Source organism: Thermobia domestica, chromosome 5 (genome assembly GCF_964235325.1).
Source record: "Thermobia domestica chromosome 5, izTheDome1.hap1.1, whole genome shotgun sequence".
NCBI classification, from domain to species: domain Eukaryota; kingdom Metazoa; phylum Arthropoda; class Insecta; order Zygentoma; family Lepismatidae; genus Thermobia; species Thermobia domestica.
Window position 1 is genome coordinate 283054614 of NC_137458.1, and position 27374 is coordinate 283081987.

Consider the following 27374-nt stretch of genomic DNA (forward strand, 5'->3'; position numbering starts at 1 on the left):
TGTAATATAAATTTGGATATTTCATCGCGTTCTCTTGGATGGATAAAAAAAATCCGTACATACTAGAGTTGGTTACAGCTCGTATAAGGTTGCTGGATCGTTTTTCAACACTGTGCACAGTGTCGGCTAGATATTTGATCCGACATTGATACACGAACGGCTGTGGCTGTTGCGAAATGACTAGATATGATCCACTGGGATAGGAGATGATACCACATCCAACTATTTTGGTTATTTACATTCCACCAACTTTTCTATTGTGTGTATCCCTGCAGTAAATTTCTCAAATCTTGATTCTCTGCTTCCCGAATTGCATCAACGAAAGATCTAATTTGACTGAGCCTTTTGAAATTATTTTGTTCTCGTGATTAAAGTAGTGAATTATCTAGTTGGAAACTCATTCCATCATGCCAAAATCGTAAAAGAAAGATACTAATAAAATAATAGTTTCTGTTTTAAGATTTGCAAAATTTGTTTATTCCATCCATGGTATTTGCACTACAAACATGCAAGAAGAAGCGTATTGTTAGGTAAGAAGGAAATTTAACCATAGTATCCATATCCGCCGTAACCAGCATGAAGATTGGGACCGATCCTCTTCACGATGGCATTGAATCCGTTGATGTCGTCAGCGCCGTAAGAGACAACTCGGACGCTACCGTCAGGTTCAACCAGGCTGTACTGACCACGGACGACGGGACCATCTCGCACTTCAGTCTGTTGCTTGTTGTCTCCAGTCAAGTGGTCACTTACAGCGTAGCCAAATTGATATCGTGGATATGCCTGTTGAAACGGAAAACATATATATTTATATATTGTGCACTGTAAAACGAATGACATTTTGTTTCGAGTATGAGATCTTGATCATCTTACCCTTTAACAAGTTGAAACTTAATAACTCAGAAGTAATTTCTAGACTTCGAAGGAAACCCATGTATTATCTCATGAAAATTATTATTATTTTCAAAAGTTTCTCTAATATGTGGTCTCTAGAACAGCAACGTCATAAATGCCAATTGTTGGCTTGGAGATAAATATCGCAAGTTTTCCTCACTATATACTGACGCGACGTTAGCGCCACAATTAAAATACAATTTCTAACTTAATGTCTCCTTTACACTAAATGAGACGAATCGTTAATGAAACTGAACAATTATACAAGAATTAATAGAGTGAGAATGTGGGAGGGAACGAGAAAACCCTGAGGAAGCCCACGGACACAGTTATCCAGCACAACTTACCTGATCTGGGATGAACCCAGGAACCGCGCGTACCAGAGATGAGCATTCTACCACTAAGCCGTGGTGTGGTAAGAGCCCCACATTTATCCCACCCCACTTTTATTGATCCCACCTCACTACATTTATGGTTTCTTTTATTGCTGAAATAACTAATTATAACATCAAAATAAATTCTTATTACTGAATATTAGTCTTAGTTGATCGAAATTTTAATTTATAAATTACACATTATTGTAATTGGAAAACTAAGACACGGGCAGTGCATAAGGCTCAGTACTGCTTTGTATTCGAATCGAAATTGCACTCGTATTCACGACTTATGTATGAACCAATGATTCTCAGTAATTATAGAGAAAGGTAATTATATATATTCTTAAAGTAGGAGGCAATTTATTATCTTCCCTGATTGATGTCAACCAAAGCTTTCATTGGGAAGTCTGAAAGAATGGATATCCAGTGTTTCATGGTCATCGTGTAAATATTAGAAAACATCATTACTGTTATAATTAACATACATTATAAGATGGAGTGAAGTAAGTTTCTTGCTTTGATTAATTGCAAACCCCAATAAGAAGTATAATTTAAAATAAGTCATACAACGTGTTTCATAAAAAATCTTATAAATTTATGGCAGAACGTATTTGTTTAAGTTTACTCTTTTCTTATTGATCGGTTTTAACGCAAAGCAGTGGGGATAATTGGAAAACCTCAGAGAAAATATACGAAATATTGGACCGAAATCATCTTTATCTGATGAAGATATTTTCTAAAATTTGGGGAAGGGTGAACCATTTTTTGCTGATTCAATCACATCCAATGGAGATTGTGAGAAAGCTCCAAAGAAAATATACACCATGCTGTTTCAGATCAAAAGTTATCCTGAAAATACAGTACAGTGACTTGGGACAAGGGGTAAGCTCATTCCTCAATATAGGATCCATACCAAGCACATTATGTGTTTTGTAAAGGGAAGGAGAATATTCGGAAGCTTTTATTCTGTTTCCATTCATTGTTTATTTTCGTCACACATGGATCGTATTTTTTTAAATAGGGGAGGGGGTAATTAACTTCTTCGTTCTTGATGAATTTCAACTCCAAATTGTAATGATTTACTCGATATTGTATCGAAGGTTATAACATTTTCCTCTTTATACTTGACAAATTTTGTTTCCGTTTGAATTTTGATTAGATGGTATATAGTTAAAAGTTATATATTGTTAAAATAGTTGGTATGCAGTTAAAATCTTTCTTTGATACATCATGTGGTTAAAAGTCATCCAGGGTATAAAAATCATTTTAATTTCTATGTGACTTTTGTTTGGATAAATAGGATTGAATGATAATTGCATATTAAATAGATAAATGTGTTATGTGCAGTACAACATATGCAAATGTAATCTATTCTGTTAAGGCAATCGATAAAGGTGTCTATGCTCCAGCATGACGTATGAATGAATGTATGAATGTATGTATGAATATGTATAATCATAACATGATTATATTTATTCTCAAATATTTCTGAATTAGTGACTTATTCGGTAATTAATTGGAATTTTGTAGTTAATTAACAGGAAAGTGAACGGGGACACTGGGACACTGTTATAGATAATAATAATAAAAGTAGAACTATTTTGAGAAGAATGCTTAAAGCAGATATAACCATAAATCTATAAGAAATAGATATTGACTTACGTAATAGTCCACAATAGCGGAAGCCATGGCTACCAAAGCGAAAAGGATCTGCAATAAAATGTATTTATGATATAATTAATAAACTTTTATAATTAATACTTAACATGAGCGATTATGAACTAGATCCGAGATTGAATTGGATTTACTGGTTACCAATCATATTGCAAATTTGGGAAGATTTTCTTAACTATTATTCTGAGATGAGTTGGAGAAACCCAATTTTACCTAAACTATTATAATACGATTCACACCCTTCACTCTTTAAAAAAAAATCCTGAATCAAAGGAAATAGGTAACGCTGCTACTGCCATGCAGGAGAACTGCAATCCTAAAACATTCGTGTTGCTCTGGCTCAGCAACAAATTATAGGCTATGTAGCGTGGTAAAGAAAATCTTGTATGTGATGCAGAACCGTACTAAATTTCGACTCTACGGATTTTCTAAACTAAAAATCAGTTTCTTTTCCTCAATGTATTTGTAATTATACCACATCATCAGCTATTTGCGGAAAGATGGCGCACGTTCAACTATAGATAATTCATGGCCCGATGACATATCATTACCGAATATTTCGTTATCTCCACGGAAGATAAAAAATACGAGCACTACAAAAAAAATCCTTCATTCTACGTATTTAGAGTGTGCAATTCCCAAAACCTCGCCTTATTTACAGGTTAGGTTGCAAGAACATTTATATAACATTTCGTGGTACTACGTGCAATAATGTTTAAGATCTGGCGGACAAAGAGTCATTCAAGATGTCGCTTCACCTCCACTTCGCAAAATCCTGTCTTATCTAAAGAATAGACTGCATAGCGAAAAAAAAAATCCACAAAATTTCAAGATTATATAAGTTCGGAGATCGGTTGACGAGAGTGAATCAGTCAATTGATTTACTTTTATTTATCTGTACAGCGATGCCCATAAGATTTTTTTTCAAAGGAGCGGATAAAAACCGATATACAAGCACGGTCAAGGATTCACACACATTTTGACGCACGCGTTAACATAGTGCTTCATATAAAACGACAGTTTTTTTTACGCACATATCCTAATTAATTGCAATGAATAAACTGTAATACAGTAGTATTTCATATAAATATATTAAGTTCTATAGCATGTGAGAACAACTAGAACTTCGAAATATTAAATATTTCGGAATGTACAATGGAGTAATAGTATTTTTATGAACTGTGAAACAATAACATTATTAGTCACACTAAATGGCTCTCATTAATGCATAAGAGAATTATGAGTCTGTAATTATCGGTATTTGTGTATTAAAATGAGATATACTATATTTAACTACTGTATACTTTCATTTAATATTTTCCATTAAGGAATTTTAATCAGTATAAGAGAGTTTTCAACTGTTTCGAGATTTTTAGTTGTGGAAAGTATTGAATTTAATTCTAACTACTTACCACAAGGGTCCTCATGTTGAAGATTGAGATTGTTTTGGAGGAAGAGACCAAATAAAAGTGATTTAGCTACCGAATGTAAAGTAAAGATTTCAATGAACAGTTCGCTTTATATATTCAGGCTGCTCTCACCAATCAACGGAAGAGGAAATATTGGCAAAGAGAAGAAAACGCCAGGATGAAGGGGAAAGTGTGTGTATTCTAATTCTTATTAATTTAATTGTAACAAGATATCCAGTGTGTGCTATAGATTAAGGAGGAAGTTAATAATTTTCTTTGATTGATACTCGTAAAGGACAAATAACTGTTAATTACAAGGGGAAATAAGATCGATTTACACATATTTTAGAAGAAATTTCTCACCTCGTGTATTTTTGCAATGTGTTCGTTCATGATTGATAAACATTCAGGACGTGGATAGATAAGAGAAATCAATAACCTTCTTTCGTACTATTCTAATATAATAGCACAATCTGTTAAGATAGCCATTTCTGTTAGTAGGCTACGCGCGCACTTTGGTCCCCATATCTGGGAACCGTGTATAATTCAATCATGTGCTGGACATTTTGAAAGGAAGCAAAACTTAACTTTATAGGTAATTTAGGTTTGTTTTACTGTTCTGAAGAAATACTGTTTTGCCTTTTGAATATACAGGGTGAGCCGTAAGTCATTTGACAAAATCCGTTTTAAATGAGATATTATTTTATCAGGAATGAAACTATGAAATCACTTCTTGCAACATGTTTGCGAACCACCTCATTATTCACGAATCAACAAATATTGTCACCAACCACACTATAACCTATGCATTACATCATTTAGCTACTGCTACTGTAATAAATTGCGAGTTGAATTACAAGTACTCTAGTATATTGAGAACTGAGTAACTACTAGTCTAGCCAATTGAGAACTGAAAAACTGCGACTCTAGTCAATTGAGAACTGAATTACTGCTAATCTAGTCAATTGAGAGCTGAATAATGAGTTACGCTGTACACTTAAAAATGTGTAGCATTTATAAGAAATGTTATATTTCAAAACTACAAGTGTTATATTAAGTTCATTATAATAAATGTCAAACCTCTCGCGTACGTAATCCAACTAATGCTATTTGAAATACAATAGCTAATAGCTGCAGAAAAAAAAACAGTTAATGTATAAACACTTCCAAGCTTTCAGCATCCACATACGACCATTCATGTTAAATACAGTAAAACTTCATGCGAGAGATCACCATGTTAATGTCTTTGTCATGATTCCAAAGGAACAAACCCTCCAGCATCGCATGCCGAAGTTCAATGCACTTCATTCAGAACATCCACCCGTATGACACAGGAGTGTAAGATTAGGACCAAATTCAAAAAAACGTTCTGTGCGAGGAAATATCCACTGAAGTCTTGACAGCAAGAACTCAATCCGCAGTACCCGCCATGTAGCACGTGCCGTAAATTAAAGTTCAATTATACGTATCATACATTGTAACCTATGTTACCCCTACAAAGATGACCCAACCGAGGACGACCTTGACAGACGATTAGAATCCTATCAATAAGTTCTAGAACACATATTAATCCACAGTCTCCGCATAAAATGTTCAGTAACCAGACACTATTCTTCCTGTATGGCGAGGGAAACAAACAGAACCATCAGTGCTGATCAGATGAAAACCCACACTGAAGTGATACGTATAAATGTGGGTAGACAGAAACTATAGTATATGCAGAATATCGATACTAGAGATACTCGAAACCGCGATAATCGAGGATTTTTTACTTCCCATCTACATACCCCTTTGACAATAATTATGCAGTTATTGAAATAATTATGTTATATATACTTAGAAAAGCAATAGTGCATTCACGAACGAAAGTTTGTGCCCAGTTTGATAAAATTGTAGAAGTTGACAATCAGAACACTTCGTCAACGTTCTGCAAGTCAATGAATAGTGTCTAGTGGTAGAGCATTCACTTCGGGTGCTTGGGGTCCCTGGTTCGATCCCAGCCGTGTGGACATTGTGGTGGACAAACACCGTGCTCGTGGGTTTTCTTGAGGTTCTCCCGTTTTCTTCCACTTTCTTCATTCTACTATTTCATTCATTTCTGATCATCACCGTCTCCTTTAGCCTAACCGGCATAACTGTGAGACGTAAAACTCAAAGATTTCATTTCATTTTTTTCAATGGATAGTGCCATTTTTTATAAAAGCGAAGCTGGCTTTTAAATTAGAGTTTCTACTCGAAATGTACATAATAAAAGTGTTTGATGCAAAGGTATGAACTTTTGTACGTAGATCTAGAGCCTTATTAAAAAAAAAAAAAAACTTAAAATCTCTGAACTTAAATTTGTATGAACTATTACAAATATTTATTTTCTATTTCGTTTACACTTTTTTTGTAAATTTCATTCATGAAATATTGCTTCAGCTGTTGTGAGTTGTAGCGTATCTTACTATTAATATAAGATACATCCGATGCAGAGTCAAACACTCACACAAAATCTATTAATCTAATGAGTGGATAGCTTAGAGTTCGAAAATTAAAATAGCTAGTTCTTATAAATAAAACATTGAATCATATTATCAACCATATACTTTAATGCAAGTTTAAACAAAGGAAAGTTATCAGTAACTTAATGTATCAATAACAACGTCTTCAAAACAAACGCGTTAAAAAATGAATCCTTCAAATTAAGTGTTCTAATCTTTTAAATAAGACTAACTGAAGCTGCGCATAGTTCTAATATGAGCGCGAATCTCCTTCCCACTTCTCATTATATCTGTGCAAGCTTCATTACATACACAAGTAAAAGGCAGGAAGACTCTTAAAGGGAGTGAATTGCTATAGACAAACACATAAATGTAGTATTTTAATATATAGAATGTCGGGGAAAATTTGTGGCAAACTTGGATAAAATGCAAATATATTTGTTTTTGTCTTCGATGTTGCCACCTTGCAATAGGTTTTGTCATTCAGATTAAAGCAAAGCGCCTGAAATGTCAATCAATCTGCAATACGTAGCACCTCTACTGTTTGCCTTACACAAGGGTATCAACCTAAATGCAATTTAAACTAATAGGGCCAAAACGACGCCTACAATGTGGAATAGAAAAAATCAAGACAAGCGTTTTGAAAATTTGAATGAGAACTGGAAAATCTACACAAAATTTGAAATCGACCAGAGAAAACGACACGTTTCTAGAACTTGTGGTTTTCGAGATCTCGTTGTCGAAAAAATTGGCCACAAATATATAATCTTTTCTAGCATAATAATATATAGACTAGCTGAACCCGCGCCCTCTACACGGTGCATTATTCACAAATGAGCATGAATCTCCTTGTTATTCGTCACATCTGTACATGTCCCTTTACAGACACAAGTGAAAGACGTCTTGATAAAAACTGGCAAGGAATATCATAAAGAGGAGATTTTTTCGATTATTTTTTCAATATCTCTCACCGTTTGCAAGATTTGAGCCTACTTCCGATTGGAGTCTTTAATTCATGTATGATCAGTGTTTTCTTTCTTTTTACATGCAGTATGTAATAAGCAAATACATTACACACACAATTAATTATAATGTCAATGATATATGGTGTTTTTTGGGCAAAACACTCCAAAGATTCAACTTTGAGTGGAGAAATGGTTATCCTTCTTTTTTACCATTTGGCCTGAGAGGTATGCAACCCACATATGCAATCATGTGGTGTTGGAATGTATAATTCGTAGGATATGCTGCTTTAGTTTTTTTTAAAAAATTTTAACACTTCCAGTGTACCCGTAAAAATGTAATAACGAAATAATGGTCATGTTTTTTTTTTAAATATTGAGTTAGAACTGGATAGTCTACGCAAAATTTGCAATCGATCAGTGAAAACGTCATCTTTCTAGAGCCTGTAGTTTCCTAGATCTCACTTGTCGAAAGGATTTGCCACAAACATATAAACGTCCACAAACGTATAGTTTAAAAAGCTCCAAAGATGGGAGCACAATTCATTTGCATTTATTATGGAGAAGGCTTATTAAAATGCAAAGGCTTTGAACAATAATTTAAAAGGATAAACTTTGTGAAAAAGATCTCTTTGAGTAATTTATTTAAAGTACACCTTTTTAAAAATATTTGTCTTTGTTATAAATATGAAATCACAAATAACCGTAAATCAAAGGTTTGAAAGCTAAGGTTATAGGTTGGAGCTCAGTCGCTCTTAATTGTTATTGTAGCATTTTAATAGATAGACTAGCTGAACCTGCGCTGCTTACATAGCGCACAGTTCTAATATGAGCGTGAATCTCCTTCCCACTTCTCACTATATTTGTGCAACTTCTTTTAACGACAAAAGTAAAGGACAGGAAGACTTTCAAAGGTAGTGAATTGTTATAGACAAACATGTAAATGTAGTATTTTAGTACTTAGAATGCTGGAAGGAGTTTGTGGTAAACTTGGATAAGTGATAAATTGATACCAAATGCAATTTTTTAAAAATAATTCCATATTCGAGAATGCCTCATTGTGAGTTCACAAGCCTTCGAAGTTGGCAGCTTGTAGTAGGTTTTGTAATTCAGATTAAAGTCAAGGGCATGAAATGTCCATCAACCCGCTATACGTAGCTCCTCTACTAGTTGCTTTTCAGAAGGGTATCAACCTTAACGTTCTAGTGGCAATATTAAAATAATAGGGTCGAAATGAAGCCTAACATGTGGAATAGAAAAATAAAGACAAGTTTTATTTATTTATTTATTTATTTATTTATTATTTGAAAATTTGAATTGGAACTGGCAAATTTACACAAAATCTGGAATTGACCAGCGAAAACGGCATGTTTCTAGCACTTGTGGTTTTTGATATCTCATTGTCGAAAGCCTTGGCCACAAACATGAACTTTCCTTGACCACAAACATATAAATCTAGTATTTTAATATATAGATCATTTGAACATCAAAAGTTAAATTATTTCAGCTAATTTTTGAATTACACTTCAATAATAATTGATATGTAATTTCATTAAAATTAAACATCTCACAAGTAAACCTTACGTTTGGGTGAATCGAGTTGCTGACTGAGACACATATGAGAAAGTAGTACTAATTGTGTTCAGTATTTCAGTGAAGTTATAGGTGCGAAGCTCCAGGGGTTTAGGAGATATAGCTACCAGAACATCACATGGAAGTACAGAATAGTCTTCATACAGTTGGAGGTAAAAGCTCTATAAGACCTCTTGGAACGACAAAAGGTGAATAAAAAATATATGGGTACATATTAGGACTAGGGGGAAGTCATATAGTAAGGGTATACCTGACAGCAGCCATCTTGAAAGCCGCCATTTTGAATTAAGGTTAAGTTTTTAAAATAGGAATAGGGTCATGTGATACATGATTTAAGGCGCAAATTTAATCAGAAGAACAATGGTGACGTTAATTTTGATTTACGCGCAATTGGTAAAAAGTTACAGGGAAATTAAGTATTGTTGCAGCATATGTATTAGTCCTTTACCCTACCTTGTAAATTTTGTGTTAATGATAATAAATAAAAAGCAGGTGGATAAATATTAGGTCTATGATAAGAGTTGCTTTGCTGGCGGCCATCTTCAAATCCGATATTTTGAATCAGACAAAAGTTTTAAACAAAACGCATAACATTGACACCTTATTAATAGCAAATTTTACCATAAATCCAACGGTATAAGAATTTTTGCTTTATCATTAACCAGCATTTGTTATCGCGTAAACAAGTTGCTAATTTAAGGAAAAATGACCAAAGGGGAATTGAGTCATAATTGAACTTTGGTCTTTCTTCCAGAAAAATCCTCAATTAGTACAATCAATATGTAGTTCAGAAAAGAGTGCATGACTTGCACAAATGCTCTGCTCACAGTGAGCACACCTGACAAAGGCAATCGAGTTATACTTGACACATTTGTCGTTAACATTTCCGTCAAACCAGTAGTCGTAAGGAGCGATCCATTTAATTTTTTGCGAGGTCTTACAGAGCTTTTACCTCCAACTATATGAAGACTATTCTGTACTTCCATGTGATGTTCTGGTAGCTATATCTCCTAAACCACTGGAGCTTCGCAACTATAACTTCACTTAAATACTGACCAAATTTAGTACTACTTTCTCATATGTGTCTCAGTTAGCAACTCAATTCACCCAAACGTAAGGTTTACTTGTCAGCTTACCATAATCTTCAGAAATTGGGTCGATTAAACACAATATCATAGTGGTAACACATGCTTCCCTTAGTAATATCCAACTTTATTGCACTCAAGAAGGTGTTGTATAATACTTGCTTCAACATTCACCACACTGTATTCACAACTCGTTATGTTAAACTATTCGAACTATAAAATACTAACTTCACCGTTATCACTGATGAATAATCACTCAGATCCAAAACTTAATTAGAATAACTTTATACTTTACTCTAACTGCATTCTAATGCTCATTTTAACTGCATTATCCTTTATATTTTAAAATTAAGCACCGTTTCCTATACAAGAAATGTTTGTTACTTCTAGGATATTCTATAGACATCTACCTTTCCGGTCATGTGTCTTACACAACATAACTTTCAGTAGTTACCTAAAAACACACTACAAGAAGACAGTGCTAGTAGTAACTACGTCAAACAAAATCCGAGAATTAAATTCCATAATGACTAACATGTTACAGAGTAAACCTACAGAAGAGGAGAAGATAGCAAAAAAAAAAAAAAAAAAAAAAAAGGATGGTATTTACATTTTTCTATCAACCAAGTTCTCAAAGTTAATTTATTCAACTACTAAATGAAACTAGTGATTAGAGTACAACCTCGTAAAAATCCACGAACTTGTTAGATGCATCTCATACTAGTTTAAGAATAGAACATTCCACAATAGTAGATCCTACTATAGAAAATTAAAAAAAAAAATCAAAGACTAGAAACTTGAATTATAGTATAGGAGTTTTAAAACCAGAAAATGAAGAGTAGATGAACCGGTAATAGTACCTGTGGAATTCAAGAATAAGAAATTAAAAATTAATTCTTTAGTTGAAGAACTGTTCAATATAAGAACGGGGAATAAATGTAATATCTCACTGACATGAAATTATACACTATGAGTTCATCTGGTCAGACCCTCTGCACTAGAGTAAAGTGTTTCATCATTTAGCTAACATTTATCACGGTTCTATGGTAATGTTAAATATACATTTCCTTTTAGCTAACGAAATATATTTAGTCCATAGCCACCATACTTGAGATTTATCCACAAAGGGAAACCAGCAAAAGCTCTTGTACTTACAAAAAAGAAAAGAAAGAAAAAGAAAAAAGAAAAAAAAGGAAAGTAGTTGTTGAACCCAACCCTTTGGCACAGTGTGGCATCACAATAGTTTTAAATTAGTAAATTGTTTGTACGATAGCGACATTTGTTGGCGTGTAGTGGTAGACAGGCAAAGCAGGTAGCGGCACTTCTTTCTTTGACTTTGTTTAGCGTTACTTACTGCCTGACATGTTTTGCTATTATAAACGAGATACTGCACTATACAAAGAGCACTAAACAAGCGTAATCTCGTATGAGTTCCTTATCCTTGTGGAAAATTGAAATTCAGATTCAATATGTACTAAAATTAGATTATAAAAATGAGTTTTGAAGTGTTTTGTAAAATAGCAAAATAAAACTTTTTCATCTTAATTTATTTATTTGTCATCAACACAACAGGTAAGCTCAATTGTAATGTTGGTGTATTACAAAATAAATTTACAATAGTTTAATTAAACATATAGTTCGTATTACAGATGTCAATTTCTTTGTGTTTGACACATATTTTGTTATAAAAAGAGCAAACTATATTATTCTCCAGATTGGTGACTTCAATAATCCGTTGGTCCTTGTTTTTTTTTTTTCAATAGAACAGACCAGAGTTATCAGCACGAGTTTTAAGTGTCGAACATGAAAATTTAGTGTCGATATGAGATCCGTACAATTAAACTTACTTTGTACTATTTTGTGGAGAAAAATCGGATCTATCACGTTGTCTTCGTTCAAATGTAAGGATACAGAAATTGTCAATTAATATCAGATAGTTTTCATAAGATGGATAGATTCTAGTTCTCTTGTATGTCAAGTATTTGATAAATTTAGATTGGACTTTTTTCAGTTGGTATCGATATTGCTGTTGCGATGAGTTCCAGATCATAGCAGCATATACCAGTTTAGATCGGACATAGGAATATTACATTTTTAAGTGTGGTAATATTGTTAACCTTCTTCCCAGCTTTAATTATGAACCCTAACATCTTGAGAGATTTATTAACTATGTTCTCTAATGGTTATTAAATGTTAGTTTCGTACCAAATGTAACTCCAAGATGTTTGATAGAATTTAATGTATTTAGTAAGATCTGGTTAATTGAATAATTAAACTCTATTTGATTTTTGTTTCTAGTAATCGATAACATGTTACATTTGCTTATGTTTACACTAAGTTTGTTAAAAGAACATCAATTAGCAATATTTTCCATGTCGTGTTGTAAATTGAGACAGTTATGAATGGTCTTTATCCTAGTGTATATTTTGAGGTCAGACGTAGGAGTACCGGGTTCGATTCCCGGCGGGAGCTCATTTGGTTCAGATTGCACCTTAATCAGTAGGTCCACGTCTCACAGAGCCTCGCTACTGAACGGGACGTTAAACTCAAAATCACCTCACCTGATTTTGAGTCATCCTCAAAAAGCAAAAAGTGAATCTCTTGTAATGTCCCTTAATTTTTACTTTGTATTCGGATGATGGAGAAATCAAACCTCAAGTGAGTTTATGTGTACCAATGTGTGCTAATTGAATATTGCTTAATCCTCAGTTGAATGAATTTTCAGTGCCATATTTTTACGCATTACGTATCACACACAGGATGACTGAAAATAAAACGTTGCGAAAGGAAATGATTTCTAAGAGAAATACTAAGAATTTATAAATAAAGGAAGCATCATTTTCATTTTCGCGATTTCACAAAATTAGTTTCCTGCGTTTAGAAGTATAAAAGTTCTGTTGTAAGAACACTTTGTATCATTAGTTGTGTATCAGCTAACCAAGAAGAAAACATAATAACCACAATGGCCAAGAGCATGGTAAGTTTCAGTAATTTTCTGTTTTAACGGTGTTTAGTCCTTTTAGGATATTTCGTAGTTATAACTACGATAGAGTAATATCTTCATTATTCGATTAAAAAGTACTAATAAAGCTTTTTAGATTGCTTTTTTCTGCTTTTGCAAGCATAATTTATACGCATTGTAGAATACGTTACGTATGGTTTCACGCCTTTCTGCGTCGAGACATAAAAGGCGATGACGTCATAACTTTAATTCTTTTTTTGTTAGACTTCTTTTTATTATTTATTTGGCGGACTTACTTTTGCACCTAGAAGATTGAAATTTTGCACAAACATTCAGTGCACCAATTAGTATTTTTTAAGATTGGTTTAGATCCCTGCGTTAACAAAAAGTGGGGCCCAGAGGAAGGGCGCCGATTTTTCTGTAAATTTAAGAGGCCCATTCAGATGCAGAAGGTATATATATATGAAGATTTTAAGACAAATCGCACTCAAATTATGCTAAATATTGTATATTCACAAATACAGTAGGGGGCCTACATGAGCTTTGGGGGCCCGGGCCCCCTTGCCCCCCAGGATCGGCACCCTTGGCCCAGAGTGGAAAAAGTAAAAAAAGGGATATTTTTAACAAAAAATACCTTTTTCAGCGATTTTCCCGCCTCAGATATAGAATAGAGACATGTGAATGCACCGTTTGCAAGGCTAATCTATTTTGAAGAGAATGAGGTACAAACCATGATCCTAGGATAAATAGGGATGTCTTAGGAAATTTTTACCTGAGATTGTATATACGGGAATCTGGGGTATTGTGTGGGATATTCTTAGCACATTGGTAAATATTTTTTTACCTTAGTTTTTAAGATAGAAGCCTGAAATTTTGTTACACACATTCCATATACCCCTTAGTATTTTTCAATTCATTTTGAGATCTGTGTGTTAACACAGAAGGGGGTTCAAAATATGAAAAACAAAATCAGAAAATATCCAGATATGTCTCAAAATTTGCAGCCTCAGGGACATGATAGCGATATGTGAATGATACCGTTTGAAAGATCGTTCTATTGTGAAAGAAAGCGAGGTATGAACTATGATCCTACGATAAACAGCAATGAAGCAGTGCCTGCTTAACTGAAAGTATATAATTTACCTAAAAGAAGGCAGTATTTTAAAATGGTTAATACGTTTGTCATTTTTCTCTTTTAGCTCATTGATTTACAAGGGGAATTTATTTTTTCTGTTTTCTTCTTCGAAATGAAGTTGACTTTTGAAGATGAGACTTTACTGATTTCTTTTCAAATCTATTTAATTGTTTCTTACTTTGTATGGATATTAAATTTTGTCCTATTAATTTAAATACTTAATATTCAAATGTAATTTAAATAATATTTATTTTATATACGAGAGTTTGGTTACGAAAGTTCTAAGCCAACCTATGAAGGATGCAGCAGAGAGTTTATAGATGATGTAACTTTTCAACATAGTCCCCTGACAAGTTAAAAGTACATTAATGCCGCTGGCAAAGGATGATCTGTCGAAGGCGACTGACATTTCATCTACAGTCTGCATGACGTCATTATCAGTGTCAAAATGAGTACCTTTTAACTTCTTTTTGAGCTCATAAAAGTTGAGAAGGTACCAAATCAGGCGAATAAGGTGGGCGGGGGACCAATCCGTAGCCGCAATCGTGGATTGGTGCCATTGTGATGGCTGACTTGTAGCTAGGGGCATTGTCTTGATGGTGAAACACACTTGCTGCAGTTTCCCATGATGATTCTGCCGAATATTATCACGCAGCTGTCATAGAAGACCTGTATAGTACTCACCTCTTTGAAAGATAATCCAACGTCACTATTTCTCCAGAGTCCCAGAAAACTGTAGCTATTACTTTTCCAGCTGAGAACACTGACTTAGCCTTTTTCGGAGGGGAGATGATAGGTGTTTCCACTGCTTGGAAGTTCGTCTGGACTCTGATTGATAATGGTATCCCACGTCTCTTCATTGTGTGCGAAAGGCATCTGGATAGTGGAAAGGCTGGGTGATAATTCGGTCGATGCTTGCAGTAGTTAGTTTAGTGTCTCAGCAATCTGCCTCATGGTCACTCACCAATTATACATGATGATTTTATGCACTTTGTCAATGTTGTTCTGAGTTGATGCTTCCACGGGGCTTCCTGATCGTGGCCAACGTTCATGATCGAGTGTCGTCTTCAATGGTGGTTCTTCCCTTCTTACATTTGGCTGTCCATTTCTTATGAAGGGGCACTATGACCTAAAGTAGCAACCATGTCGGCGTGGATCTTCTGCTGCTTTAAACCTTTCTTGTGGACATATTCAATAACAGCTCTCGCCTTCAATTGCTCCATTTGGTCACAGTTTGCTCACTCTTCTGTCTTTCTAGACCTGTTAACATAATAAAAGTCGATATTAATATCAAATTTGATATGACATAATAGGAAAGTCCAATAAATACGGCCTGAAAATATAACATGTCTAGTACTAATATTTCTTGGTTACTTTATGTAACAACCCTCGTATAATGCAAATTGATTTTGAAAACTTCACTAACATTTAATAAGATTTGATGAAGAAATCAGCAAAAAAAATCTTTAAAATAAAACTTCATTTTCAAGAAGACTGAAAAATAATTCCTCATATAAATCAATGAGCGTATGAACGTATAAATAATGTGGTACTAAACACCGTTAACTATATTTTACTTTCCGATAGATTTTTATTTATTGATTGATTTAGAGGAAGAAATGCACTTTCCTTACAAAGCGTTTGGTTGCTTGTTGTGTTTCTAGTTGAGACATAGCACCAAGTATGTAAGTCAACACAAACGTTATCAAACTAAAGCTTGTTGACATGTTTTGCAATCTTGATTATCGTTTGAATTTCTTCTCTAATGAACAACAACTAACTAACCCCATTTCCATTGAACATATACAAGGTTACTTATTAAATGCAATAAGATATGACACCAGCCTCAGAGTAAATATTGTACAAGGGAATAAATGCGGTTCGTATTTTTTAAATAGGGTCGTGGTTATAAAGGGCATGTAAAGGCTACTGACAAATTGATTTATGATGAGAGATATACACTTTAATTTAAGTTGAATTCGCGATTGCATACGTCAAAGGTATGTATGGTACTAGACCAATAAAGAAAGGAGTGCATTGAGTTTGCACAATACAAAGAAAAGTGAAAAGGATTAGTTACTTATTCAGTACATAAACAAAAGAATTTGATTTATTTTCTTAAAGGAGAGATTTGAACTTTTTGTGCCCACGATCACAGATTCAAAGTTGTGAAGAGAAATAGATGGATAAAATTTTTGCATTAAACTGTAAGCCCTGTTCTTCTTTTATGGCCTCGGTATTGTAAAACGACATTAATTAAAGAAACATATCGCCGTTGGAATAACCAAAAGGCGTGACTCAAAATTTGCGAGTTTGAGTTAACACCTTCATCTTCATATGATTTTACAAGATCTGCCGATCGGCCCGCCTTCTCCTCAATTCTTTATCTAAGGAATAAAGCCTTCGTCGCCTATGATTCTCACAGCATTCAGTAAATCTCATAAAATCATTTAAGAAATGAAGCCTTTGTCGTCTATGATTTTTACAGGTATTTACAGTATTCGGTAGATCTCGTAAAATCAGATAAGGTTTCGGTAGTAAAATCAGATAAGTAGTTAATCTTATAATTTCCTTGTTTGATTAATTTTATGAATAGGAACAACGTGTAATGTAATGTAATTTAATGGTAATAGACTGGAATTAATTGACTTCATATGAAGTGTATAGGGAGCAAATAAGTTCAAAAGGTGCAAATCATTCAATTACTTTTGATTGTAGTTTAAATTAGGCAAACGCAAGTCATAAAATGAAGCAATCTATTGAGTGTCAAGTTATAAAGGAATAAACATAAGACATATCCAAATATTTGTGGTTCAAAATTATATTTATTTTGTCTCAATCTTTCACTTTTTATGACTGTAGAGTTCTCCTTCCCTCATACACCATTCATATGTATATGATTAATCTATTCTACATCGGTTTAATAATTGAAAGTAGTTTAGAAAGGGCAAACTGAACTCATAACATTGCGAACTGCCCTAACGCACGCAAAATGTAGTGAAGAAGTCAATATACATATATTAGCTCAAGATTTTTTTCATTTTATTTACAATGAATATTTATGATTTAACTTTACGTGTCTTGTTCATGCACGTATGCTAATGGTGTTTACTCTTTTAGATTTGGGACTAACATTACATTTATAATAAAGTGTCGTGACCGTGAACCGTAAAATCATTTACATGTAAAGCGCACGCTAAGATCATAAGATTTTAAAGTGCCTGACTGCCTTTATCTTCATGTTTTTTTTTTTTTTTCATGAACTAATCACTTTCCTTTTATTCTATTCGGAAATAACTTCGGAATTCTGCTAATGACTATATTATTTAATATGAATATTTTGCACCTGTTTCTTAATATATTCTATTAAATATTCTAAGAAGAACATCCTGTTTTCTTTTCCAGTTTTGTCTTGCTGTCGCTCTGATCGCCTTACTTGGCGTTGCCTACGGTAAGTTCACAGAATCTGTGGGTTATTTGCTTGAGAATGTATAAATGATGGAAGCTAATAGCTTTAACCGGTTCGAGTAAAAGATGAATACTATACTATTAGTGTAACGCATGTTATATACAATATTTTAGTGTAAGGAAATAATTGAGATTTAGAGTTAAGAGTAACATACAAAAGGAAGAACAAAGCTTAGTGATAGTGATTATCTGATACTATATTCTAAAACTAAGCTTTGGGGCATAATGCGCGTAGTAATGATGCCATATTTGAGGAAGCTGACATACATTACTGATGCTGAATTGTCAGCACTGTTAATATGAATAATTATAAGGTACGTTTCATGAGGATATCAACACTGTAAGTATGTGTTTTATGGGAAGGCGTCAAGGATATTGGTATCCGGCATCGACTTTATCAATTAATCATCATGTATTCGGATTATTGTAAAAAGTGAGGATTCGGCAATAAAAATACAAATAATACACTTCTGATTCTTACAATTGAAGTGCCCGGCTGCACGAGAGACTGATGACAAGAAGCATTTAAAACTTACATTCGATGATAATTCTTAGACAGTCTCGATCATTGGAAACAACCAGCAACTCTAGGAACTTCGTCAACATGACTTGGCTCGAATAAACCTATAGCATTATTTTGAATCATGTTAAGTCTACCGCTCTCAGTTAAGTTTCCGGTTAAGAGGGGAAAAAACAATTATATTAGAACTACCTCTTACAAAGGATTCATTAGTTTTATGCTTTAGCAACACTGCATAATCAAAATATTAGTAGCATTAAAGCGTTATAAAGAAACTCTATAATGTGAAGAGAGTTTGTGTTTCAAGAACCAAAATACTGTTTTCAGAAAATGATTTTCAGTTCAATGTAACTGTATTTTTGGGATTAGTAAATGCAGATTTTTTTCTTTTGCTCCTAGATTATAGATGCTCTATTCCTTACAACTTCGATTTTATTAATTTGCAATTAAATTTCATTAAGAATTGTGTATTTGGTGAAAGGAATCAAACATCACCGTGTTTTATTTTTTTTATTTTATACGAGCTTTCCATATCATTAAAATGAAATTTAGCTACTTAAATATTCATAAATATTTTAAAACTTCTAATATAGAAACAGGTTTTCATTAAATATAATTTTCTCTTCAATGTTGCAGAAATTAAATCTTGAAGACAAAAACATGAAACTATGCTTTATTCATTTTATAGAAAATTTAAAGAAACAAATTAAAAGAAACGCATTTTTCAACCTTTCAAAGAAACTCGTTCCCTGGTGAGAAGGTAATTTGTCGGTATCATGCGATGATATGTGTGAAGAAGTCTGTATGGCTAATTTAACAGTTTGTAGTATGTTACTTAAAAATACTTATATTAAATTCTGATAATATTATTGTTTCAGCTGTCCCAGTCGGAGTGACTGGAGTAAGCAGCCAAAACAACAACCGTCTTTCCTACCTTACTGTCCCAGTGCTTGGATATGGCGGTTACGGACTTGGTGGTTATGGACTTGGAGGTTATGGTCTTGGCTTGGGATATGGCCTTGGCTACTATGGTTAAACCAAGTAAAAAGAAGTATGTTATATTCAAATATATTATGTTTACTCTGTTGGAAATAAACTAATAAATAGAATATTAAAAAAAAGGATTTTTCTTTTAAGTAATTCCAAATACTTATATAATAGATATAAAAGACTTATGGACTTTTATTAATAGTTTCAAGATTGTGTAATAATCAATATCAATAATACATGGCAACATAAAGTCACTCTTTAATACTTTTTTTGGGGGGGGAGGGGAAATACTTAATATGTTTAGAATAGTCTTCTTTTAAGTATTGCATATCATTGGCGTCAGCATCACATAGATTTTGGAGGGGACAGACTACCGGGTGAACTGGAGTGAACGGAATACCTTCAGGAAAACGGGGGTCCTCCGCTGGAAAATTAAAAAAAAAAATAGTCCTCGTGCATTGCATTTTAAAGCACTTTTCACTTAAAAAAGCAAACGAAAACTTAGAAATTTTTGTGTTTTATTTTTAGTTTTGATAGTTTCTTTTTGTTTTGGAAAATGTGGAAACTATATATATATAAACACTTTACAGTTTGTTTGCTTATTAAAACAATAAAATTCAACCTTGTAATACAGTTTTAGTTAAACTTATATGATAAGTATATGTCAAAAACAAAATAATGGTAAAATGTAGTATGAAGTGAATACCCAGAAACAAATAAAGTTTTGACAACAGGTTTTACGACTACAAGCCTACAACTGATGTAAATGATGCTCAACAATGAATCAATAGGTAAAAATTTAGTTGAAAATTATGTTTTTTTCGTCACTAAACTTGCTTTTCTGTTCGCTACCTAAACAAAAGTAGTTTCTTTCTTTACAGTTTACTCTACTTTCACTTCATAGACCAAAAACTTATTGCCTATTCTCACAATTGGAAACACACTTTTGTGCTACTTTTCTATATTCACTTTATCTACAATTGTTTTGTGAACGTAGCAAACTGCTACATGGTTGAGTCTCCTTTGGGTCATAGATATAACATACTTGAAATATTGTGGGGACAAAAACCATTTTATATCTTGGGGAGACGTGTCCCCGAAGGGATTGATGCCTGTGATTGCATTAGGGCTTTTGTATTACCACTTTTTTTCTTTTTTTTTTAAATAATGCATACCATAGGCAATGGACATAAAAAATGTACCAAGTAAACTAGATAGTTCCTGTAAGATGCTATTATATAAACCAATTATTTTCAAGATCTTTTGTATAGTATATAAACGTACTGTATGTCCCCAACAATCTTGACGTCATAAACTACGTACTGAATTTTCAGTCTATGAAAAAAAAAAGCGTGAAAGCAGTTACTAGTTTATTAAGCAAATATCTTTAAAAATGGGTTGGATTTAGTGAAGACCCTCAAAATAAAAAAATAAAAAAAATGTAAACTAATGAGTTTCCTTTCACAGTGTGAAACTACAGTAGCCTTCCAAACTCTGGGCATTCAATAGGTATACTCAAATTTCAAATAGGTCTAGTGCATCTATAACTACTGGTTGCAATAGATTAATAAGATCAAAGATAGAACCTGTTATTCGAAAGCTGAATGCATATGAAAAAGCCATTACTTTCATTGTCTTCTGTTTTTACTCTATGGCGATGAAGATTGAAACCGAAAATTGTTAATTTGAACCACTTGTAGATTCAATAGATGCTTAAGGGAGGACATAAAACTTACTCTTGGGAAGATGAATCGATTGCCCAAAACTGCATCTCGATATCGCTTACCGTTTTCGCTCTACGGAAATCAGTATTGGAACGGAAGCAGTAGTTTCACTCCGGTTTGGGTAGATTGTTGCTGACTGTGATATTATGTACTCTTGGGGCCCTGAATCAATTGCAGAAAACAGCTTGTGCTCTCTGTTACCATTTTTGTTCTATCTCGATAAATGTTAAAACCGGAAATGGTTAATTTTAACTTGTTCCGAATTCTACAGGGGCTAAAGGAGGAGATAGAACCTACTCTTGGCAAGCTAAACCGATTGGATAAAGCTGCATATCGGTATCTCTTACCGTTTTCGCTCTACAGAAATCAGTATTGAAACCGGAAGTGGTACAAATTTCAACTAATTTTGGTATTGTTACAGATTTTCATGGTAGTTATTTTGACATCTTGAGTCGATTGTAGGAAACTTCTGTATTTCCAGTTTGGTTGTATGGCGATAAATGTTGAAACTGGAAATCGACAATTCGAACCACATCCGGTTAGGGTAGAACGTCAATGGAAAAGGTGAAACCTATTCTTGGCAAACTGAATCACTTACAAAAATTGCAACGCGACATCTCTTATACTTTCTCCTCTATAGAATTCAATATTGAAACCAGAAGTAGCAGTAAATTCAACTACTTCCGGTTTTGATAGAATGTTGTGGGTTGTGATGGTGTTCTGTTAATACCCTGAATCATTTCCAGAAAACCGCTTGTTGCTATCTAATACCATTTTGTTCTATGGCGATAAATGTTGAAACTTGAAATGATAAACCTGAATCACTTTCGAATAGATTGTTAATAAAGAAGAAAGAGTCTATTCTCGGATTAATGAATAATTTGCGGAAAATCGCACCTCGATATTTCTTACATTTTTTATTGTTATTGTTTTATTGTTAAACCGGAAGTAATATTAAATTTGAACCATCTCTAGTTTTGGTAGAGTGTTTGGAATGACCCACGATACGTTACCTTGAGACGCTCAATCGTTCACGAAAAGCACTTTGCGTTATCTGTTGCCATGTTCGCTCTATGGTGATAAACATTCAAGCCGGAAATGACTAATTTGAAACAGTTCCGGTTAAATAAGGAGTTAACAGATAAGACGGAACATATTCTTGGAAACGCTGAAACGATTGCAAAGACCGTATATCGATATCTCTTACCGTTTTTGCTTTGATACCTGTTGACGGACAAAGTTGTTCTACGTATATAAAGTTTTCCAACACTTATGCACAGCATAGTTTTGAAGTCTAAAATCTATTTTTTTTTTCATTTCTTTGTAATAGGACAAATAATGGTGCTGCTCAACAGCAATATTATCGACTGGAAATAAATTTAAAAATTTGAAAGAGGATGATTTATTAGCAGAGCAAATAAAATAAATAAACTGTTAACTTACATGCTTATTACCGAATGGATACGTTTTTAAATGTTCGTTTAGAACGAGAAGGTACCACACGCGCCTGTATGAGTAAATTCAGTTATAATGCAGAAAACCTAATGAAAGGCAGGAAATAAAGTATTAATATCACGTTAAAATTAAAAGGTTAGGTGTATTCACATCTTTTATCAGCAGTGAGGCTATATACGACGAGACTTACTGAATCACTGTAGTGCGTTCGATGCTCTCCTACCAGGATTGAATTTAGCAAGTCGTGCAGCATAAGTAGATGTTCTAGCCACTAAACTAGGGAAGACAGGTGCGAAAACTTAAAGACTTTTTTTTAAATGAAATATTTTAACAAATTAGGAAGATAGGACTAAACGTAGAGGCATGGAAAGAGAAATACAAAGCAGTAGTTCCATTGCTTCTTCCAAATTGTAATCTTGCTCTTCAAATTTTGTTGTGTACTTATTCGATCAATTTTTAACCTCATGAACACGTATTCCACTTTTTTCTTACTTTAGAATTTATATGCCGAATCTTATATTTCCATCTTAAGGAAATTCTTACATTTGGCACTTTGTGTATAAATAAAGGATATTTCAACATGATTGAAATTTCACTCCCTTGTTCTTTAGAAGCAGAAAATTTAGTAACGTTGAAATGTGTGTTTCTTTCTTTTAAATTAAAAGCTCATGTACTGAAGATGGGATCTCCAACTTAAACAAATCCTCATATTCGGCACTTTCTAATTAAACAAAGAGAAATTTGAGTATTTTATAAATATTCCCCTTTCCCCCTTTGGAGCGGAATTTTCGAAAACGCTGAAACACGTATTCTTATACAGTATTTTAAAACAAGAATTCATATGTCAAGTTTCATATCTAAAACATCAGTGATTTGTGAGATATACTATTCTTGGAGGAAATTTTGAACCCTTCTTCATTGTTTTAGAATGAATATTTTTGAAAATTCTTTTTTATTCCATACTTTCCTAAGAAAGGGAGTATTATCCCCAAAATTCACAGTAATATCCATAGTAGTATGGCTTGAGCGATGATAAGTCAGTCATCCATTTCTACTCTTTTATATTGTAGTATATCTGGATAATACACAGTTCTGACTACTGTTAATATTTTATGTTGCACAAACCCACGTCCGTGAGTTTATCTGGATTCTCCCGTTTTCACGCATTTCCTTCCCTTCACTATTTTGTTCATTCTCATCATATCTGACTTCTTTAGTCTTGTATCATAATAGTAAGATGCTAAAATAATAATAATAACAATAAACTTAGTCGTATTACTGACTAGTCTAGTGCCTTGGACGTGAGCCTTTGGTGCACTGGGTTATGGATTCAATTTCCGATGGGAAAGCTTTGAAATTTAAACGCATTACAGGTACTGTGTAATCCACAAACTGTAAGTCTACATCTCATATAACCTCGGGTCTGAAAAGCTACTCTGAACTCTAACCAATGAACCAAAATAAGCGAAGTCAAAAACATACATCGGGTCACAACAGTGAACAGATCATTATTTTAAATTACACCTTGGAAAGAATTTGAGGGAAGAGTTAAAAACCTCGCCTCATTAACGTGAAGTATTTTGCTTAAATTCCATGGTCAACTATTTTTATTCCAACGTTTCTACTTTCTACCTCAGTTTCACAAGTAATATGATCAAAAAATGAAACGAATTCTTTAACTTTGTACGTCCCACCGTTACGCCGGCTAGCCTAAAGGAGACGGCGATGATGAGACATGAAGGAAATGGTGGAATGAAGAAAGTAGAAGTAAACGGGAGAACCAGAAGAAAAACTCACGTACACGATGTTTGTTCACCACAAAGTTCACTTGGCGGGACTGAAAATCTAATCAAGGACTCCACGCAGCAGAAGTGAACGCTCTACCACTTAGTCACCGCAGCTCCATAACGTGATGAGGTGAAATCTAGAAATGTCTAAGGTGTAAGGTCAGAAAGATCCAGGTAAAAGGGAGAGGACACCAAGGCCTGAGTCAAAATCACCCCACGTCAAGTGGGCCCCGTGACAAAAGGGTCGCGGTCATAAAAGCCCGTCTCCAAAAGAGCCCTGCTCGAAAGGGCCCCTACAAAATGGTCTCGTGTCAAAAGGGCCCAGATAAAAGTGTCCAGCGATGAAAGGACTCACATCAATAGGATCCCCCAACAAAAGGGCCTATGTCAAAAAAGGCCCCGCGTCAAAAAGGATCCACGACAAAACAACCCATCTCAAAAAAGCCTGAGATAAAGTCAGAAAACCTGAAAAGTATAAATATAGTTATTACATGGAAAATATTCTCTGAACAGTCCTGATTTATTTGTGTTGAAAGAACATACATGTGGATCCGTAGAACGGGTTAGTCAAAAGTAGTGCGACAGTACAGTAATGACGATATGCGTAAACGGAGGAGAAATAAATGCTGCAGGTAAGTATTGATGCAAAAGGTGTATTGAATGGAGAATTGACTTCATGAGAGATATCTTGATTCCACCAGATTGGATTTCACAATATATATATATATATATATATATATATATATATATATATATATATATATATATATATATATATATATATATATATATATATATATATATATATAAATGAAAAGGTGTATGTTCGACACATCAGTTCAAACTAGAATCTTCAGACCATCTTCAGACCATGTGAACTCATTTTTTTAAAATCTATCTTCATTCAATTACGAGATAGGGTGTGCTATGTTTGACATTTGTATCTAGTAGGCAAAAATATCTGGACAGATTATGGACAGAAAGGGCCAGCCTTAGGTGGTGCGGGGCCCGATTGGGAACATTTTGTGAGGCCCCAGGTTTACAACTAACTTGCACCAAGGTTTGAAAAACCAATATATATATATATATATATATATATATATTGCGCTTTCCCTGCTGGTCTAGTGATTAGCGCGTGCACCTCTGTTGTACATAGTCTGGAGCCCGATTCCCAGTGGGAGAGAACACAAAATTTAGTTTCATAATCACTCCCTTTCATTAATCATCCATCTCCTAAGAACAAATCCTGGGACATCAAATAAAAATACTAACAAATCCGTGTAAATGTCCCGCGCAAGCGCAGACACTATTGTTGTCTGAATTATTAGAAGTTATTTTCTTTTAAATGTAAGCATGCTTCCATCCAGATACCTATTATCTCCTGAAAATTTGGTGCATGTAGCCCCTGAAGCCACAAAGACAGTCACTTTTATTTTTATTTTTACACACACTCACTCACACACACACACACACACACACACACACACACACACACACACACACACACATATATATATATATATATATATATATATATATATATATATATATATATATATATATATATATATTAGGGTGGTCCAAATTTATATGGGGAAAATAAATTTAGGAATTTCTTTGGACTCACCCCCTAAAATCGTTCCTTATGGGACCAAATTAAGCCAGGAGAAAATTAGATCCATTGAATAATTTTAAATGGTGCCCCAAACGACCTAAAATGTTGAATTCGTTTACAATACATAGTATATGGGGAAAAGCTGGAATAAACACTTGTAATTTAGAAACGGCTCAAGGAAATGAAAACATATATTGGATAATAGAACAAGAGGAAGAGACCAACCTAATCTTGTATACATGATCATGGCGGCCATTTGAAGTCCGCCATCTTGAATTGAGGTTAAAATTTATAAATAGGAAGAGGGTCATGTGACATATCTTTTTGAGGTAGCATTTCGCCAGAGGCACAAATCTGGTATTATTTTCAGGTTACCTATATTCGTGTAAGAGTTATTACGTGTGAAAAACAAAATGCTTCATGTAATGTTATTTTATTGCAGTTGCGGAACACAGATTTGTAATAATTTTGGAAGTCTTTTACATAAACTGAAACAAACTGCTTGTTTCGCTTTGAACTACGAATAAGTTTTTCCATCAAGGTAATTCATAGATCATTATGAGGAAAAAGAAAAATTATAACTTGGAAGAAATTGAAATATTCCTTATTTATGTAGTATCTTCTTGGTAAGTTATGAATCTTATTTGCTACATAGTTCACTTTGTCGCATATAGGAAAAGCTTGTCTGTGGGCCTTTACTATCTGCAAAATAAACTGTTTCTGCTTCTCATTTTTCGTAAGAACGTTGTTGTAATCTTCTATTAGTTACACTCCCCTTTCTGCTGCACCGTTTGTTACCTGGATGAATTTAACTATTGTCTTTCCTTGAACATAGTCATTGTTATTTGGCCATGAAGTTGGATCACACTCTGGTGGGCGCGGTGGCTCAGTGGTTCACTTCTGGTACTTGGAGTCCCAGGTTCGATCCCAGCTCGCGCCGTATGGACTTTGTGGTGGATAAACACTGTGCTCGTGGGTTTTCTCTGTGTTCTCCCGTTTCCTCCCACTTTCTTCATTCCCCTATTTCACTCATTTCTCATTATCACCGTTTCCTTTAGCCTTACCGGCATAACTGTGGGACGTTAAACTTAAAGATTTCATTTTCGGATCACACTCAAGAAACCCTTTGGGTATTTCAAATCGCTCGGGGAAAATTTGTGTGTTTGTTGTAACAAAATCACTGATTTCTCTTTTCACAAGAATTTTTATGGTATCATCTCCTGCATCAAGCCTCTTTGCTG

The 27374-nt window shown here is 34.0% G+C and overlaps 1 protein-coding gene and 1 long non-coding RNA gene across 2 annotated transcripts; one reads left to right on the forward strand and one right to left on the reverse strand.

The window, feature by feature from the left end:
- Positions 1-454: 454 nt before the first annotated feature.
- LOC145684876 (cuticle protein 19-like) lies at positions 455-4448 on the reverse strand. The gene is made up of 3 exons (XM_081757233.1): positions 4358-4448; positions 2934-2981; positions 455-783 (listed from the first exon to the last, which is right to left on the reverse strand). Exons 1-3 carry the CDS (start codon positions 4370-4372, stop codon positions 544-546), a joined length of 303 nt encoding a protein of 100 aa, XP_081613359.1. The 5' UTR covers positions 4373-4448; the 3' UTR covers positions 455-543.
- An 8965-nt stretch (positions 4449-13413) lies between these two features.
- On the forward strand, positions 13414-19653 carry LOC145684877 (uncharacterized). The gene is made up of 3 exons (XR_014131422.1): positions 13414-13454; positions 17980-18025; positions 19441-19653. It is a non-coding gene; the product is annotated as an uncharacterized LOC145684877 (long non-coding RNA).
- The last annotated feature ends 7721 nt before the right edge of the window (positions 19654-27374 follow it).